General features: G+C 40.6%; 2 protein-coding genes across 7 annotated transcripts in view; one reads left to right on the top strand and one right to left on the bottom strand.

Annotated features, from left to right (window-relative positions):
* Nucleotides 1-428: 428 nt before the first annotated feature.
* sumf1 (sulfatase modifying factor 1) lies at nucleotides 429-7,124 on the bottom strand. Its single transcript, XM_028575741.1, has 9 exons — nucleotides 6,756-7,124; nucleotides 5,509-5,682; nucleotides 5,261-5,335; nucleotides 4,300-4,382; nucleotides 2,893-3,015; nucleotides 2,695-2,809; nucleotides 1,906-2,019; nucleotides 1,770-1,829; nucleotides 429-1,039 (listed from the first exon to the last, which is right to left on the bottom strand). The coding sequence occupies exons 1-9, from the start codon at nucleotides 7,014-7,016 to the stop codon at nucleotides 938-940; spliced, it is 1,107 nt and encodes a 368-aa protein (XP_028431542.1). The 5' UTR covers nucleotides 7,017-7,124; the 3' UTR covers nucleotides 429-937.
* Nucleotides 7,125-7,324: 200 nt separating this feature from the next.
* LOC114554117 (inositol 1,4,5-trisphosphate receptor type 1) overlaps nucleotides 7,325-16,440 on the top strand; it is a 77,293-nt gene continuing 68,177 nt past the window's right edge. For 5 of the 6 annotated variants that reach the window (XM_028575738.1, XM_028575735.1, XM_028575737.1 and 2 more), the window contains exons 1-2: nucleotides 8,730-8,897; nucleotides 12,149-12,219. In XM_028575738.1, coding sequence (XP_028431539.1) covers nucleotides 8,806-8,897; nucleotides 12,149-12,219 — 163 coding nt within the window. In that variant the 5' untranslated portion in view covers nucleotides 8,730-8,805. Of the gene's footprint in view, nucleotides 7,709-8,729; nucleotides 8,898-12,148; nucleotides 12,220-16,440 lie in introns of those variants that run through there. The other variant, XM_028575734.1, reaches the window with a different exon arrangement.

The following is a 16,440-nucleotide window of genomic DNA, read 5'->3' as shown; positions in this document are numbered from 1 at the left end:
GTATGAAAGAAAAATACACGTGAGACAGATACAGACAGATTTCAGCATGTGCTGCCCTCTGGTGGATGCTACACTTCAACTACATAATACCCCTGATTGATATGGTTGCCATAGAGGTCAATAATGCTAAAACAGAGTAATACGGTAGCAAAGTAGCACCTTGAGGTTTAGAATCAATAACTTAGTCTTGCATAGCCAGAGCAATGTCCGTGTGCTGTGTCAGCTAAACCTAAAGTTTCCCATACAAATTCAGTGTAACATTTTGAGTCACATTAAAACCAAACTTTTTTTATTATGGCTAATTCAGAAATTGAGTCATTTTCAGGCTACGGACATTCTATTAAACAATTCTTGAAAAAAAAAAAAAATCAAGAAATCCTTAACTTCTAATTAGAACAGACAGATACACACACAAAGAGAAAGACAAATAGGATTCTTTAGGATACCATTCATCCCAGATTTATCAGTGATTGCAAAAATATTACAATACTTGACAATAATCTTGCAGCAATTGCACAGTGTCATTTTACATCGGATGTATAGTTTACATGGACTTTTAGTCTGTATTTCAGCCGGCCCGTTGGCTGATAATGAGAACAAACACTTTTTTGACATTTACAAGACCACACTGATCTTTGCCACTGAAAAGTTCTTCGACCCGAGCAGAAACAACGACTTGAGTTATTCAGTGTTCTCTCCACCTCCTCAGAACAGAGACGTAGAAACAACTGCCTTTTCTATTAATTTCTTTAAAAAAATATAACGTTATAAAATGTCACATTTCTGAGAATACCTGCTGGAATGGAAGACAGTCTCAATGAAAGGGCACATAAGAAAGCCTCGATGAAACCCCTTTCAATGGTTTACTCTACAACCAACACTTGAGTCAGAGAGTAGCTGGAATAAAGGACTTTGTGTTTAAGACAAGCGGGTCAGGTCAGCGGTGCCCTTGAGAGACACAGCGGAAACCAAGATTAGAGGCTGCGCTGTCTGGAGTGTTCTGGCTACGAGCTGCACATCGGTATCTGTAACAGTAAGACTGGAGGAGGGGGAAAGAAGAGAGGGAAATGTATTACAATATCATAAATACAATTTCTGTTGACTGCTATCCTCTCCACCCTCACATGGTTTATTCATATTAAACAAAACCAGATCAGCTTAGGACTTATTTTGCATGCAATTAGTCACATTCCCATGGCAACCAATTCTGGGGGTAAGCAAACTGGAACGGTCACAAGTGGGCGGCTCAGATGGTGTTGCAGATAAAGTAAATGTACTATATGCGTTGGTATGAGTCGTCTTGTACTCTCCGTTTCACACTTTTCAAGTTTTCTAAATCCAGAACAAGTAGAGCTACTGAACAAGAGGCCAGGTGACTGTGCGTGCAAAGAAACTACTAGAAACAAACCAGGAAAAAAAAAGGAAAAATAGGAGAGAGGCTGCATTTTTCCTTTTTTGGAGAGTGAGGTGGAGAGTAATAGAGAGCTCCCTTTCTTCCTTTGGAAATGCTGATGTCAGAGCTGTTGTTGCCTGGATTCAATACTTACAATTAAAACAGGTTTGCACAACTAGCTAACTATTTTGTTTTCATTGATCTGCTCACATTACAAAAGTCCATTAAATATAAACGGCCAACAGTTCAAATATGTCAGTAGACGTTCAGATTGGTGTTTCTAATTTCATGTTTGGTAATCAAGATGTTGATTTTGTTTTTTGTTTTTAATAAAGCTATAGAGCATGAGAAGCATAAAATCGGTCGTCTTCTTTACCTTGTGGCACATGTATGACCCTCCCTTCTTCACCTTGTCTGTGCCTGACGGAGGACCCGTCTGAAAGAGTGAAAATTGATTAGATATCAGAGCACAACCTGGAAGACTGAAAAGCTTAGAGGTAATGTGTTCTTACTGGGTTGTGTTGCTGGTCTGTGGTGTGATGCACAGTCCACCAGTCTGAGGTCCATTCCCATGCATTCCCCACCATGTCATACAGACCAAAACCATTCGCAGGAAAGGACATCACCTGCAGGGTACGGGGAGAATAATGTCACATTAACCCGATGTCTGATTAAGAATCTTATTAGAAACACTAGTTTCTTCCGAAACGATGGAAGATATGTAAGCTGTATGTACTGCTGTATGTGCGTATTTGTATATTTGTATATTTGCGATTTGCGTTGGGAACTTTCCAAGAACTAGATTAAAACTAAAATACTGATTATTTAGTGTTCAATCTGGATTTACAGGTAGTGTCATATGTTTTTCTCCATTGTTTTTTTCTATTGCCCAACATGCCAAGCTGTTTAAATGAGACAATAATATAAAAAAAAGCATGTTACATTTGTTTAATTATAATCAGTGAAGCATAAAAACTCTTTCAGCAGCTCACATCCTTTGAGAATTTGCATACATTCATGGTTGATACCTCTTGGGCTTTAAAGCTCCCTCTGTAGATTAATATTATCTAATGGTTATCCATTTGATCTCTAGAAGCTGTGAGCTGCTGTTGTGACTTTATCAACTTCTGAAATGAGCTCTTATCTCCAGCACCTTTCATTTCCTGTAGATTCTATAGGCAGTGGCTCGGTTAAAAACCTTTTTCCACTTTTGTGACAACGGCTCATGAGCACAGTCACTCAAATCATCTCTAACCTGAAATATGATGCGCTTTAACACACCCATGACTATTACATCTTACCGGTGAAGTTTTGATGTATCCATCCTCTGCAGAGTTATGGTTGGGGAAATCCCCCTGCCAGAGGTTGGCATAGTGTTGTCCTTTCGGGTTCAACTTGTTTCCCCAGGGGTAAAGTCTAAAAGCAGGGGCAGTGCATCAGGAAATTGACATGGCACATTAGCATATTTTACAGTCCCATAATGAGTAACTATTGTCTACCTGTCTTCAAGGCCGCCCCTGCAGGCATACTCCCATTCTGCCTCTGTAGGAAGTCTCCTGTTAGCCCAGGTGCAGTAGTTGACTGCATCCGCCCAGGACACATGTAGAACAGGATGGTCCAGCCTACAAAAAAACAGGTTGAAAATTAATTACTGAGTTTGTATTTGGTTTATCAGTTTGCTTTCGCCAAAAGAAAGAACCGTCATTGAAATAAAAGAAGAGCATGTGAGAAATTGCTTTTGAATCAACATTTTAAATTTCACGTTTTCAAGTCTGTTTTAAAACAATGTTCCTAAGCCAATACGTACATTGATATGGCGTTTGGTTGTTTTAATTGTTCCTACTCTCCATGTGTCTCCAGTGTAAGTGATGGGAAACAAACCCCACAGTCCTTGTTCTGTGTTAAAATGCATTTTGAAGTTCCGGTGAAGCCCACATGAGGCTCCAACAGTCAGATTGCACAAAAAAAAAGACCATAACTTTAGAAGATCCACCTTGATTCATCCCACTTAAACTGATGAAGCCTTATACTTGCTTCAGCTGAATTTTAAAAGGAACACGCCGACTTATTGGGAATTTAGCTTATTCACCGTAACCCCCAGAGTTAGACAAGTCGATACATATCCTTCTCATCTCCGTGCGTGCTGTAAGGCTGTCTGACGGCTCCAGCGGCATCAGGCCAGCACAGAACATGCAGGTGAATGGTTCCAGCAATCCTACTGCTCCGAATAAGTGACAAAATAACGCCAACATGTTCCTATTTACATGTTGTGATTTATAGAGTCTGGCGTGTACAAAAACAACGTAACATGAGACACAGCCGTCTTCTAACTGTAAACAAACCGGGAACTATATTCTCAGGCGGAAGAATATAGTACTTGGGCGGAGTGATATGATCACAGCAAGCCTGTCTGAGAATATAGTTCCCGGTTTGTTTACTGTTAGAAGACGGCTGTGTCTCATGTTACGTTGTTTTTTGTACACGCTGTGACTCTAAAAATCACAACATGTAAATAGGAACATGTTGGCGTTATTTTGTCACTTTTGTCACAATTGGGAGCAGTAGGCTAGTTGGAACCAGTTACCTGCAGGATCTGTGCTGGGCTAAGCTAATGCTGGAACCGTCAGGCAGCGTTGCAGCACGCACGGAGATGAGAAGGGTATGTATCGACTTGTCTTACTCTGGGGGTTACAGTGAATAAGCTAAATTCCCAATAAGTTGGCGTGTTGCTTTAAAGCGAGGACTGTAGATTTGGTCCCCCCATCACTTACACTGGAATCACGTCCAGTATGGAGAGGAAGAACAATCACAGTGACTAAAAACATATGGACATGCAAGAATTCAAAACAATGTGAGACTTCTACTTAATTTTAAAAGACATAAGTAAAAATGGAGTGTCCTTCCACCTATCTGTGATGTTAGAGTCTGGACCATCAGGGTGTCTCCAGTTGGCCCCTTTGACTGGAAGCCACCAGGGGGCAGCAGCCACCTAATAACAACAAGCAACGTGGCGTTAACAAATGGATACTGTCTAATATTATGCTTCTTTCATACTCTTCATTCTATTTTCTCACACATACACACTTCAGAATTGCAATGGTACTAATGGTTTCAAGTATTGCCCCACTGCACATGGCAGCTGAGATGAAGCAGCAAACTGCCTGCTGTCTGTCTTTCGTCTGTGGGAGGCCTGCTGTGCTCAGGCCTGTTACAACCAATCTGTGAACATTCTCAAACCCAGGGGCGTGAGACTGGGGGGAAAGGGGAGACTGAGTACCCAAGGCCATCATGTGAGGAGGCCCAAAAATATGCTAGAATGAATAGCAGTGGATGCGGGGAGGGGCTCATAGAAAATGCCTTTCTACAGGGCCCAGAATGTTGTGCTACACCGCTGCTCAAACCTCTTAAATAACAGTAGTACATGTCTCTATGTCTATGCAAAGCTGAAAATATGCACGGTCCTAGGCTGGCAGGTTTACAAGATCAAGCTAAGTGTACATATATATAAAACTCTGAAGATGTTCAAATACATCATGGTAGGAGGGAAACAAAACTGTTAACTTAGGAATGTTTATTGTATTAGAAAAAGACCTATTATAATAAAGCAGCACTCTCTATTGCTCTTCCATTCAATCTTACCATTCATTAATATGGTAAAATGCAGTCTTTTATGGTTGTGTGTTGTGTGTGAGACGTGTCCTCATGAAGAACAACTATCATGGTGTACACACATATCTGAAGTATTTCTACAGGGCTCCAAAAGGATGAGGCCAAAAAGCATGGCACTAGCAATGCATATGAAGCATTGTGTGGCGTAAGAAAATGTGATTTGTACAGCTATGCCGATAGTTGAATAATTACACTTACTGCTTGGGTGATTTGGTTTTTCACACTCTCGCTCAAAATCCCCTCGAATACAAATGAGTCACCAAATTTCTCTGCCTAAAAACATAGAGATAAAAACACAATGAGCAGAGGTGATGTCTATAAACATCATAACAATGAAATTGAAATAACCAAAGATCTGCTTTCATACCAATTGGTTTGATTGATTGATTCAATTCATTTCTATGTATTTAAAGATATAGCTTGTGTTTTAGTTTTTAGATACACACCTCGCTAATGTATCCTGTGGCATTGACAAAGCTCTGGAACTGCTGGTTAGTGACTTCCTGGATGTCCATATAGAAGGAGTCCACACGCACCAGCCTCTGAGGGCCCTCACCATCTGCAGGAATACCTGGGTTGTCCGTTCCCATCAGGAACTCTCCTCCAGAAATCAGCACCATCTGTATGCAGGAAATAAACATTTTCACAAGCAGCCAAGCCGTCCAATGAATCTCTGAAATTTGTAGAAGGCTACAGAATTAAAAGGATTAAGAGTCAGGCTGGAAACTTAATCTATTCTGAGTGCAAAGATAGGGTTGGGAGTAATCAGACCACTAGGCTGCACAATATCTCCATAAACTCCAGTAGCACAGTCAAAAACATATAATACTATAACATCATATCAACAGCAATACAAATGTGCAACACATTAAGAAATAAAATACAATGACTAAATGTATTAAATAACAAAAAAAACACACCTTAAGTAAATTTATGTAGGCTATATAGTCCAATATCAGATTACCGGTTGGCTAGTTAGATATTTGGGCTATTTAAATGCAGTGTTAGAGCAGCTTTTAAGCACATTGGTTTAAATGTTAATTTTCTTTCAATATGTCCTACAAGGTAGCACCAGATGTCACCTACATTAAATTAACTGTGTATTGTGCAGGGCTTGTTGTTTAACACTGCATGAGGTTTTGCAGAACTCCAGGACCTCCCATGCCTTGAACTGACCCAGAAGCAGACAGACTGCTTCTCTAGGATTGGCAAACCCTATCCGTCTATAACCAAAACTACAAAATAGCAATCTAATTGGTGAAGCTTGTTGAGGGACACACTTGAGCATAAAACACAGTGTTTTTTCCTCAGAACCAGCTGAGTGTTATCTATAAATAATAGCAAACAAGAAAATAGAACTATTATGGTAGTCTACTATCAACCGAACGCCACAAACATGAAGTCTCTCTCTCTCTGAAACAGTAGGCTACAACTAAAAAACTAAAACTAAAAACTAAAACTGCACTGAAAGCCCCTCATGTAGAAGATCATGTCAACCTTTCAGAAAAATGCATGTTTAGTTTATCTAATGTGGTCTAAACAGGTGTCATTCTCGACCTCTGTGCCTTATCTTTAAGTTGAGGTTCAAAAGATTTTTGAATAACATTACAGAATCCCCTGGTGCTCATTGAGGGACCTACTGTGTCTCTTTATTCAATGACTGCTCTACTGTGAACTGTCCAATACATTTTACCTGACTTTGTATTTTCGTCTCATCTCCCTGAGCCTCTGGCGGCCTCTCATTGGCGTCTCTTGAGTATTTGTCAGCTGGGTCTGCAGCAGCTGTGCTGTCCTCTACGGGCTCCATAGCAGCGGCTCTCTTCAGGTTCTCACAGCCGCAGCCGGCTGCTCCCTGCGGGGCGGCGGGTTCTGACTGAGCCCCGCATGAACCCTGAATACACAACACTTCGTTCACACAACCAACGATGAAAAACAAGGCTAAACAGCGCACCATTCTCGCAAGCACGGTTCAAGATCATAGACAGTATGTTCAAGATCTGCTCATGTTGTTGATACTGTCACTTCCGCAAAGTCACGTGGTTAGTCAGCTGGCTGCGATCTAAGAAAATGTAACTCTTTCCTGCCCGAAGGTAATATATATTATGTTTATTTCTATTTAAAAAATGTGATTGTATTGTAAAGTATGAACTTGGGTCTTGTAAATATAGCAGATTTCAGTTGTTTTAACGTAAATAAAATCACTTCCTTGTAAATACCAATCGAGTAGGCAATTTGTTCAAAACAAAACCATGTGTGGTGCAGTTTGACAGTTTCACATGGGAGACTTTTCTGCACCATCAAAATCAATGGCTCTTTGCTGGGAGTGATAATACATCCTGGATTCCCCTGGTGGTGGGATGGGACCACATGGACATCATTTCCCAGCTATCAACACTACGGCCGCTTGAGAAGAAGAAGTGGCAGCGAGCCAGGCAGCTGAGCCGAGCCAGTGTGCTGCCTGCCTCAGTGAACACAGCCCCGGAGCACGGACGGCGCGGAAAGGAGATAGAGCTGTCATACAAACTGGATTACAGTCGCTGACGGCTGGATCTGCCCCCCCCCCACCCCCGGCCCGGTGGTGAAGAGGAGAGCCACAGTCATGTTGTCCTAGCCCAGCTGAACACCCTAGCGTTTACCACGACCGAGGTAAAGTTGAGCGCACAACTTGTAGGCTACAGTTTACCATCCTCTCTTCCTTTCTCTCTATCTTCTCCCAGCGGAGAAAAAAAAAAGATCTAGTTCGTTCTCCTTAAATGGTTAACAAAATGCTCACATCGGCTCATGACCAGATCTTGATGTCCTCGTTCACACAGTATAGTGACCAAAAACCGAATTTCGGATGTTAAACAGTGTAATTGCTTGCGGATGCCGAATCAAACAGGCTACTATTAGACGCGTTTACTCAAGTTTCATGTGTGTTTTATTGGTCGGACAAACAGGCCTGTAAGGAAGACGCGCACTTCTGTTGTGTAGGAAATAGACAATTTCGTGATTTATGTCGTTAAACCCACCGCTGTTAGTTTATTTTCGTTTGATTTATCGACCTTAGTGAGAAACAGTGCTTCAGAAAGAGACCGATAACCTGAGTGAAGTGGACCTGCTCAGCTTCACTGGCGATGACCTGTTGCAGGTGCATAAACCTTCCTGGTAACTGCAGCTCCTAATCATTAACTGTCAAACATTGAGCCACAACACAAACAACTGTAACATTAGAGAATTTCCCTGCAGCTTCTATGCAAATCCATGCTGCCAGAGAGTGGTGTTAGTGTAGTCTCTCGACCTCTCAGGTATCCCTCTCTTTTTAAAATTGCACTGCCACCTAACTGGGAACTCTGTTGCTACATGGATTTGTGTATGGGGTATTGAGTGAGTGTATTAGCATGATCATATCTCAAATGCAAACTGAAATTCACAAGTGCGTGCACAATAATTATTGGAATCCCTCATTGGTCTGGCATAGCTGAATCTGAATAAATGTAATTTAAAGATCGTTATCACAAACATTTAAAGATATTATCATGACAGAATTCAAAATAAAGATGCTTCTGCTGCTTCTTCGACATTTGTGATAATACCATGTCTGATATTGGGAATATTTTACTAATTTTTACTCTTTTCCTCTGCTGTAGGTGTTCTGTGTGTGTGTGTGTGTGTGTGTGTGTGTGTGTGTGTGTGTGTGTGTGTGTGTGTGTGTGTGTGTGTGTGTGTGTGTGTGTGTGTGTGTGTGTGTGTGATTGTCAAACATGTCTGATAAGATGTCCAGCTTCCTACACATCGGGGACATCTGCTCCCTGTATGCAGAGGGATCCACCAATGGTTTCATCAGCACCCTGGGGTATGTCCATCTCATTATGTGTGCGTGGGCCCGCTTCACACTTTTCTATCTTCTATTGCAAGCTGAGCAGTATTTGGAAGGAAGGAAGTCACACTAGTAGTGACAACCATTTTTTTGAAAGTTTGATTTAGTGAGAACCACATCTTGGTGCCATTGGAAAATGCATTGCTTCTGGATTCTGTGTGTTTGTGTGTGCCTGATGGAATGTTCGTTCCCCACTGTTTTAAGTAGTTAGGAAAGGAGAAATAAATGGATGTAAATGTGCAGTTTAACCAACAGAAGAAATCTGTGTGGGAGGTCTTTGAAGTGGTGCTTTTGCCATGGCTGACCAAGTCACTGATAGTGCAGGGAGAAAAGGAAAAATAGGGGCGGCAAATGCACAGTTAATGACAAAGTGTGTATTTTTGTAAGAGTGTGGCAGGAGTGGGTGAAGGGCAGTGTTGGAGGGGAAAAACTGGTGGTGCTGTTTACAATACTCAACACCAATGGTAAATCTTTGTTTACAAGCCGATCCTTCACCCACAGTGCCATGTTGTGTTGTTTTTGTGCATTAGTTCTACCTCATATTTGGAACACAAAGATGCATATTGATCATGCGCTATAGGGGTTGTAGAATGGTCCAGAGCAGGGGTCGTCAATGTTTTTTAAACCAAGGACCCCTTAACTGAAAGAGAGATGGAACAGGGACCCCCTACTAAATATATTGTATAAATGGAAGTTGCATATTAAACTTGGCCTACAATAAAGTGTATGGCAGTGTGCATAGAATACTAAGCTATTAAAATAATATTTGTCGGCATGATTTTATAAAACATCTTTTAATGTTAAACTTACATGTGGCACAGTGAATCTTTAGGATTAACTGTATCCGTGAATGGCTACCTAAGTGACTACCTTACCTATAGGCCAGTAAGCCTATCATCAGTGGGGATGTGTATACAGTATCTCACAAAAGTGAGTACACCCCTCACATTTTAGTAAATATTTCATTATATCTTTTAATGGGACAACACTGAAGAAATTACACGTTGCTACAATGTAAAGTAGTGAGTGTACAGCTTGTATAACAGTGTAAATGTGCAGTCCCCTCAAAATAACTCAACACACAGCCATTAATGTCTAAACCGCTGGCAACAAAAGTGAGTACACCCCTATGTTAAATTCCCATAGAGGCAGGCAGATGTTTATTTTTAAAGGCCAGTTATTTCATGGATCCAGGATACTACTCACTTTTGTGAGATACTGTATTTGCTAATACTATGTTAGATTCATGTTAAGACATTTTAATTTATGAAAAAACTTTCAAAAATTAATAATAATTTGGTGGCCCCGCTGCAGTGACTCTGAGGACCCCCTAGGGGTCCCGGACACCTTGTTGAAGATCTCTGGTCCAGAGCATGGATATATTGGTCTTAAGATATCTGTTACAATAATGATTCACACTTCTGACTGTTAACAGGGCAATGAGAGAAATTATTATATTATATATTATATTATAGGAAGGAAGGTGCCGTATGTTGTGTCCAGCATCTGTAATGCTATCAGCTCAGTGTCCAGAACCCCCCCACATAGCAAAGACTGAGTCACTATTGAGACACTGTGCCCTTTCTCGAGTTCCTGTGCTCCCACACACACACACACACACACACACACACACACACACACACACACACACACACACATACATACATACAAGCGCACATATTTACAAAACTGTCATGACTGATTTGGCCAGGAACCATCTTCTCCACGCACAACCACCAACTCAGCAGCATTCTCCAGATCATCTCATATTGAGAAGAGAGAAAGCTTTTTAAGCATTACAACTTCTCTAGCTGAGCAGCATTCCCAGCTCCCATTTTGGTAACTGGAGATGGGGGGTCTGTGAGCAAATTTAAAGGTTAAAAATGTTAAATATGCTGTTTTGTACAGTGAGCCTTTAACAGGACCTGTCCTATTTGTTTAAACTGGTGTTTATTGCTAACAATAGCAAGTTGTGTCCATCGTCCACACGTGCAGATGACCGCACACACTGTATGATTTCACTCGCAGATATTTTCTCACTTTTTATCGAAGTCTGCAGCTTGTTCCTTGATGTGCACAGACTGGAGCAGTAGACAGGTCTGTTTGGACATTCCCCGGGGAAAGGTCTGAAATGGATGTGGGATTTGGCCCGTGTCCAGACAAATTGTATTTTAAGCAAGTAAAAGTTAAATTTGTCGGCAGAAATTAGGGCCTGCCTGCAGGTCATCTACTCCAGAATGATATCCTTATTGTGTGGAGTCAGAGTATTTACGCATTTACGCTGCAGCTATGTGAGAGCTCTCAATGAATGAAAATAGGGAACACCAGTCGAGTTTTATACATGCAGAAGCTTTTTTTTTTTTTTTAGTTTTGGCCACTACGTTTAACACACGCCCATATCAGTTTACACCCACAGGGGTTATAGATATGCAGTGTTATAGAAATGCAGTGACATACAGTATCTACCCAACTAAAATAGCAATCTCAATACATCTCCATAACATTTTGGCCGATTGATCGATTGATTAATTAAGTATTTATTGATCACCACGTTTTTGTGATCAATTGTTTATTTACATAATGCAAACCAAGATTGTAGATCACCAAGCACAGGGAACTCCACTAAGGGGACAGAAGTTAGAACAGCGTAAATGAAAAATAAATAAATAAATAAATAAATAAATATATTATAGTGATAGATAAATACAGAATGCAAGAAAAAAAGGAGAAAAAAAACATAAAGAATGAGAATAATAATACACAAAAAAAAAAAAAGGCCCAAATAAATCAAAACATGTCAGTGTAAAAATAAACAAAGCAACCATCTAGAGATATTCAGTTTACAATCATAGAAAACTAAAGAAACTCCCGCATAGTCACATTTGAGCTGGAAGCACTTAATGCTGCATTTTTACTTAAGAAAACATGCAAAATGTTGGTTTATCAAACTTGTTGGACTCGTTCTGTGGATTGATTATATGACTAATTGTTTCAGCTCAAGAATAAAAAACAAAAACATAACTTGCAGCCCTACTTTATTATGAAAACCTGGCAACTACAGTACATTATACTGTATAGTGTAATTGCAAAAAATATTCACAGTATGCTAAACAAAATACACACATATCCAAAATACAGAACACTGATTGACTGGTTACCACCGGTGTGTGTGCTGCTGTACCTGCGTGCATGTGATTAACAATGTTATTATGTGTTTATATACATAGATTGGTGGATGACCGCTGTGTCGTCCAGCCTGATGCGGGGGACCTCAACAACCCTCCGAAGAAGTTCCGAGGTAAGAGACACACATAGCCGTCCTCCTGAGGCCTGAAATCATCACACTACTGTAACTGCTGTCTGTTTATACTGTGTGCTCTGTGAGAGAGACACTGCTGAATGTGTTATGCTGTGTTTCTTTGGTGACAACCACAATATCTCTGCCCGCTGGACTTCAAACAAGGCTATTAATGGTGTGTGTGTGTGCACGTGCGCATGTATGCTTATGCATCCATTTATGTGTTTATAGCTGTGTGTGCTTGCTGGCACGCCTTGCCTGTGGAGGAAGAGGCAGATGGAGAGTTGATTTGTTAGAAAAGCTGCTTTTTAAACAAAAGCCTTGAGATGCCTCTTTGAGTTGAACCCTCTATTATTAGCTCCCGTACAGGAAGTGTTCGGTTCTCAGACTTTGAGGTTTATATCTCTTGGGAGAGGCTGGGCCCGACATTGTACAGAGAATATATGAATGTAGTGAAGGCATGTGTAGTATATCTTACAGGTTCTTGTACAAATATCAACAGAACTTTTTCTTGTTCACTGCTGAATTAATATTCTATTTAAAAATGCAACGTTTTTGGACTGTTGGTGTGCAAATTGTGTCTGATAGATTAAGAAAGCATGTACTGTATGACCAAAATCATGTTTCTTTTGGCTGTATATCCGTCAAACCCGTTGGTCTTTGCAATGTCAAGCTACTTGACATGAGTGTTTTATCAGTTTTACTTTGAAGCTTGTTGGAGAGTGAGCATTCCACACACACATGCTCACACTTTGCATTTAGGATGCTATCTGCTGTCTCCAGAGTATAAAGAAGATTGCCCCACATTTAGAAAGTAGAAAGCTTTTGATCTGAGCGGTGCCCACACGGCTCTGCTATTCAGTGGGTCTCTGGTGTCCATGGACAGGTTATCACCCCCTAGAGACAATTGCTGTCCCCACGATAAAAACAGGCTGCAGACTGATACCTCCACCTTCTGCACAACATGAAGGACGATCTCTCGCTCTCTGTCTCTGTTGCTGTGTGTTGCAACCATAGGCGTAATTTACAGGGGGGATAATCAAAACTGGCCAGTGCAACCCTCCCAAATATCTAATAATTATTTCCTTTACATAATTAAATAAATTTGCACCATAAATTGTAGCAGAAAAATTCCCCAGAATGCAGGAAATTAAGTGTTTGATATGCAAAATTTTTGTTACGCCCTTGGTTGCAACAACTGTCGAGTTTATTCCATAGACCTGGACAGAGAGGCAGTACATCTGTCGATTTCCATCCAAACTATGATCATCAGTCGTCCAAGCACACACATCTACAGTTTGTGGTTTAGTTCATTGTGCAGTCATTGTGTTTGTCTGTCTGTGCTGTAAACAGGCTCTAAAACATTAAGATGTAGATTAACTCGTATAGTCATTTAGCTGGACTTGGACAGCATGTGTGTATTTACTGTACAGGACCAGAGAGAGTTTAAATCATGCATTATTCAAACGGTTTGTAGATTTAATTGTAATCTGTTATATGACTACATGTATTTTTGGTAGCAAGCGTGATTGTAGCGAGGGCGCTGCCTATTGGCTCACTTGTACAGGAAGGCTTTCACGTATCACTTTGACTCATTTAATCTCCCATCCTCCCACACTCTGTTTTCTCTCTACTCACTTATAAAACTCATCACAGGCTACAGTGCGCTCAAAGGGAAGGTCCTGTTCTAAATCTGACCCACTGCAGTGGTAGAACGAGTTTTGACCTGCCTTTTTTTTTTACTCACCTATTATTTTTTTTCAATATCTGTGCAACAAAAAACACACAAAAAGAGATTTCATTGTAATTGTATACGTGTCTCTACAACACGTTGGTAAGTCCTTCACCATGTCAGCTGGTCATGACAATAAGAGGCCTTCTTCATGTCACTGTAAGAGGCCTCTGGATGTCTACCAGCATACAGACATATGTAAAGATGGGTACTATAGTATCATATGGAAAACGACAACTAGAAAAGTTTACAGATACATAGCCTACTATGCAATCAAGATTTTTTTTAAAGATTCTTTTTAGGGCTTCTTTTATAGAGCAGCTGGAGAATGACAGTAAAGTGGGAAAGAGAGAGAGGGGATGACACAGAACAACGAGCCGCAGGTCAGACCCGAACCGCTGCCAAGGACTCAGGGTTGGCACACCCTCAACTGGGGGAGCTAGAGGTTGCCCCAGAGATTGACATTTTTTGAGGGACAGTAACCAAATTCCATAATTCCATAATAGTTGTTGCAGATGGTATATAAATCAACCTACTTTTATTATTTTATACTAACAGGAAATCATACAGTAGGCCTTTTTTACAGAAGATATTTGACATATTGACACAATACAATCATTGATATTTGCGAAATTCCATTTAGCTGCTTCAGATCAGCGTCCTGGTATTGTTCAAACTGACTCAAAGCATCTGCTGTGAAAACAGCCTCTATGTTCACTATTGACATTAATTAAACTGCGACTTACAATTAAGCTCTACAAAGAAAGTGAAACATGTCTTCTTTAGTATGCATGCATACTGGCTTTTAATAAACACTTAACTTTGTCACTTTCCAGTGTGAACACATGCATATAACATATATACAATACATAAAATCCTGTTGTTGATGCCTTCCTCTGGTATAGAGCCCAACTTATCAGACCTATGATTTGTTAGTTAGTCTTCACAAACCTCACACACGTTAATAACTAATTGTAATTATGAATCGGTAAGATGTTTGAAAATCTAATACTGCTAAACTGATGCTGAAATAGTTAAAGAATAATTTCTTTCAGATGTTTACATACTATATGTGTTGGGGACTCACAATACACAATAGCAAAGGCAATTCAGCGCTGCGCAGAGGTTTACTTTTAAAGTCCATGGATCTTGTGTCTTCTTGGTACAACCTCGCAAGTGGTTTATAAATAAAATAGTGTGCTTTCAGAACATCATTTATGTGACTGAAGTATTTGCCTTATGGACTTGAACTTGCCATAGATAACCCTTGAGAACTGTGAAATGTTACAAAAACCAAATAAGAAACAGGTTTTTCCATGTTTAAACATCCACAAACACAGTCTGTTTAAGTGTGCTTACATATCTGTATTGTCTTCTCTCCAAACTTCTTTGGGAACTTCTAATTAAAGTTCTCCAGGTGTCCTCTGGCAGAGCAAACACTCTTCTGTTTCTCCTTGTCTGGGATGCCCCTCAGCTGTTTGAGAGGGACATAGTTGTGCAGAGATAATCCTCCTTAGTGGATGCTATAAGGGCACAAGGCCAGACTAGCCATGTCCACATGCAAGGCCTTATACTGTCATTGCTGAGGTATGCGTAACATTTCCTCCTAATGTAAACACAAGCACCCTCTACACAATCACACTCTCACTCATGTAGTCTGTATGCATACGCTGAGACATTGGGAGCCTTGCTTTGCATTTCACCCAGGCAGTATTTGAAATGCCATTCCACACACACCTACACACACTCAGATAGTGCACTGACTGCAGAGTGCACGGACTGCAGAGTTCACATAGCAGGAGTTAGCACATCTAAGGCAGAGAAAGCACTTTGTATTATTTATTTAAAATAATCCTCTTTTGGATTATTTGTGATGTATATGTCAACGCTCAGTTGTTTGAATGTTGAATGCACCAATTGTCTAATTTGAAGTTGCTATGTTGGCAGCTCTTTCTGTTTTGTGTTGAAGTAGCAGTGTAACTTGAATGCTGCATTGTTCGAATGTCATCCGCTTTCAGTTTTCCTTTACTGAATCATCAATCACCATCCCCTTCTGTTCGTGTTCAGCAGGCTGTTCACATATTGATTAAAAGACAGTCTGAGTGGTTTATTGTTGCAACATGTTTAAAGGTTGATTCTAGAATTAATGGTCCGGAGAGACGGGCAAAGGCATGACAACCCTGCCTCTGATTGGCTTAGGGCACCATCACACATGCTCAAAGTTAACATTGGCAATTAGCCGCCTCCCGTTCACTTCCATGTTATGCGAGTGAAAGGGCGAATAAAACATTTGCTTCAGTTGGCAATGCGAACTGTCGAAGTCGCAGCCTCAACCAATGGCAAAGCAGTGTGTGTGGTTGTCCTCGCTTGACAGTCATTGGCTGTAGTTTTCAGAGTGAACAAGATGGAGGAAACGTTGATCGTTGCTGTGTCTAACCAGCCGGTATCGCCTCGGCATGCGATGGTCACTCACGCTCATGTGCCGTTAC

The sequence above is a fragment of the Perca flavescens genome, chromosome 4 (genome assembly GCF_004354835.1).
Source record: "Perca flavescens isolate YP-PL-M2 chromosome 4, PFLA_1.0, whole genome shotgun sequence".
In the NCBI taxonomy this organism is placed as follows: Eukaryota; Metazoa; Chordata; class Actinopteri; order Perciformes; family Percidae; genus Perca; species Perca flavescens.
This window is presented reverse-complemented; position numbering and strand designations above follow the sequence as displayed.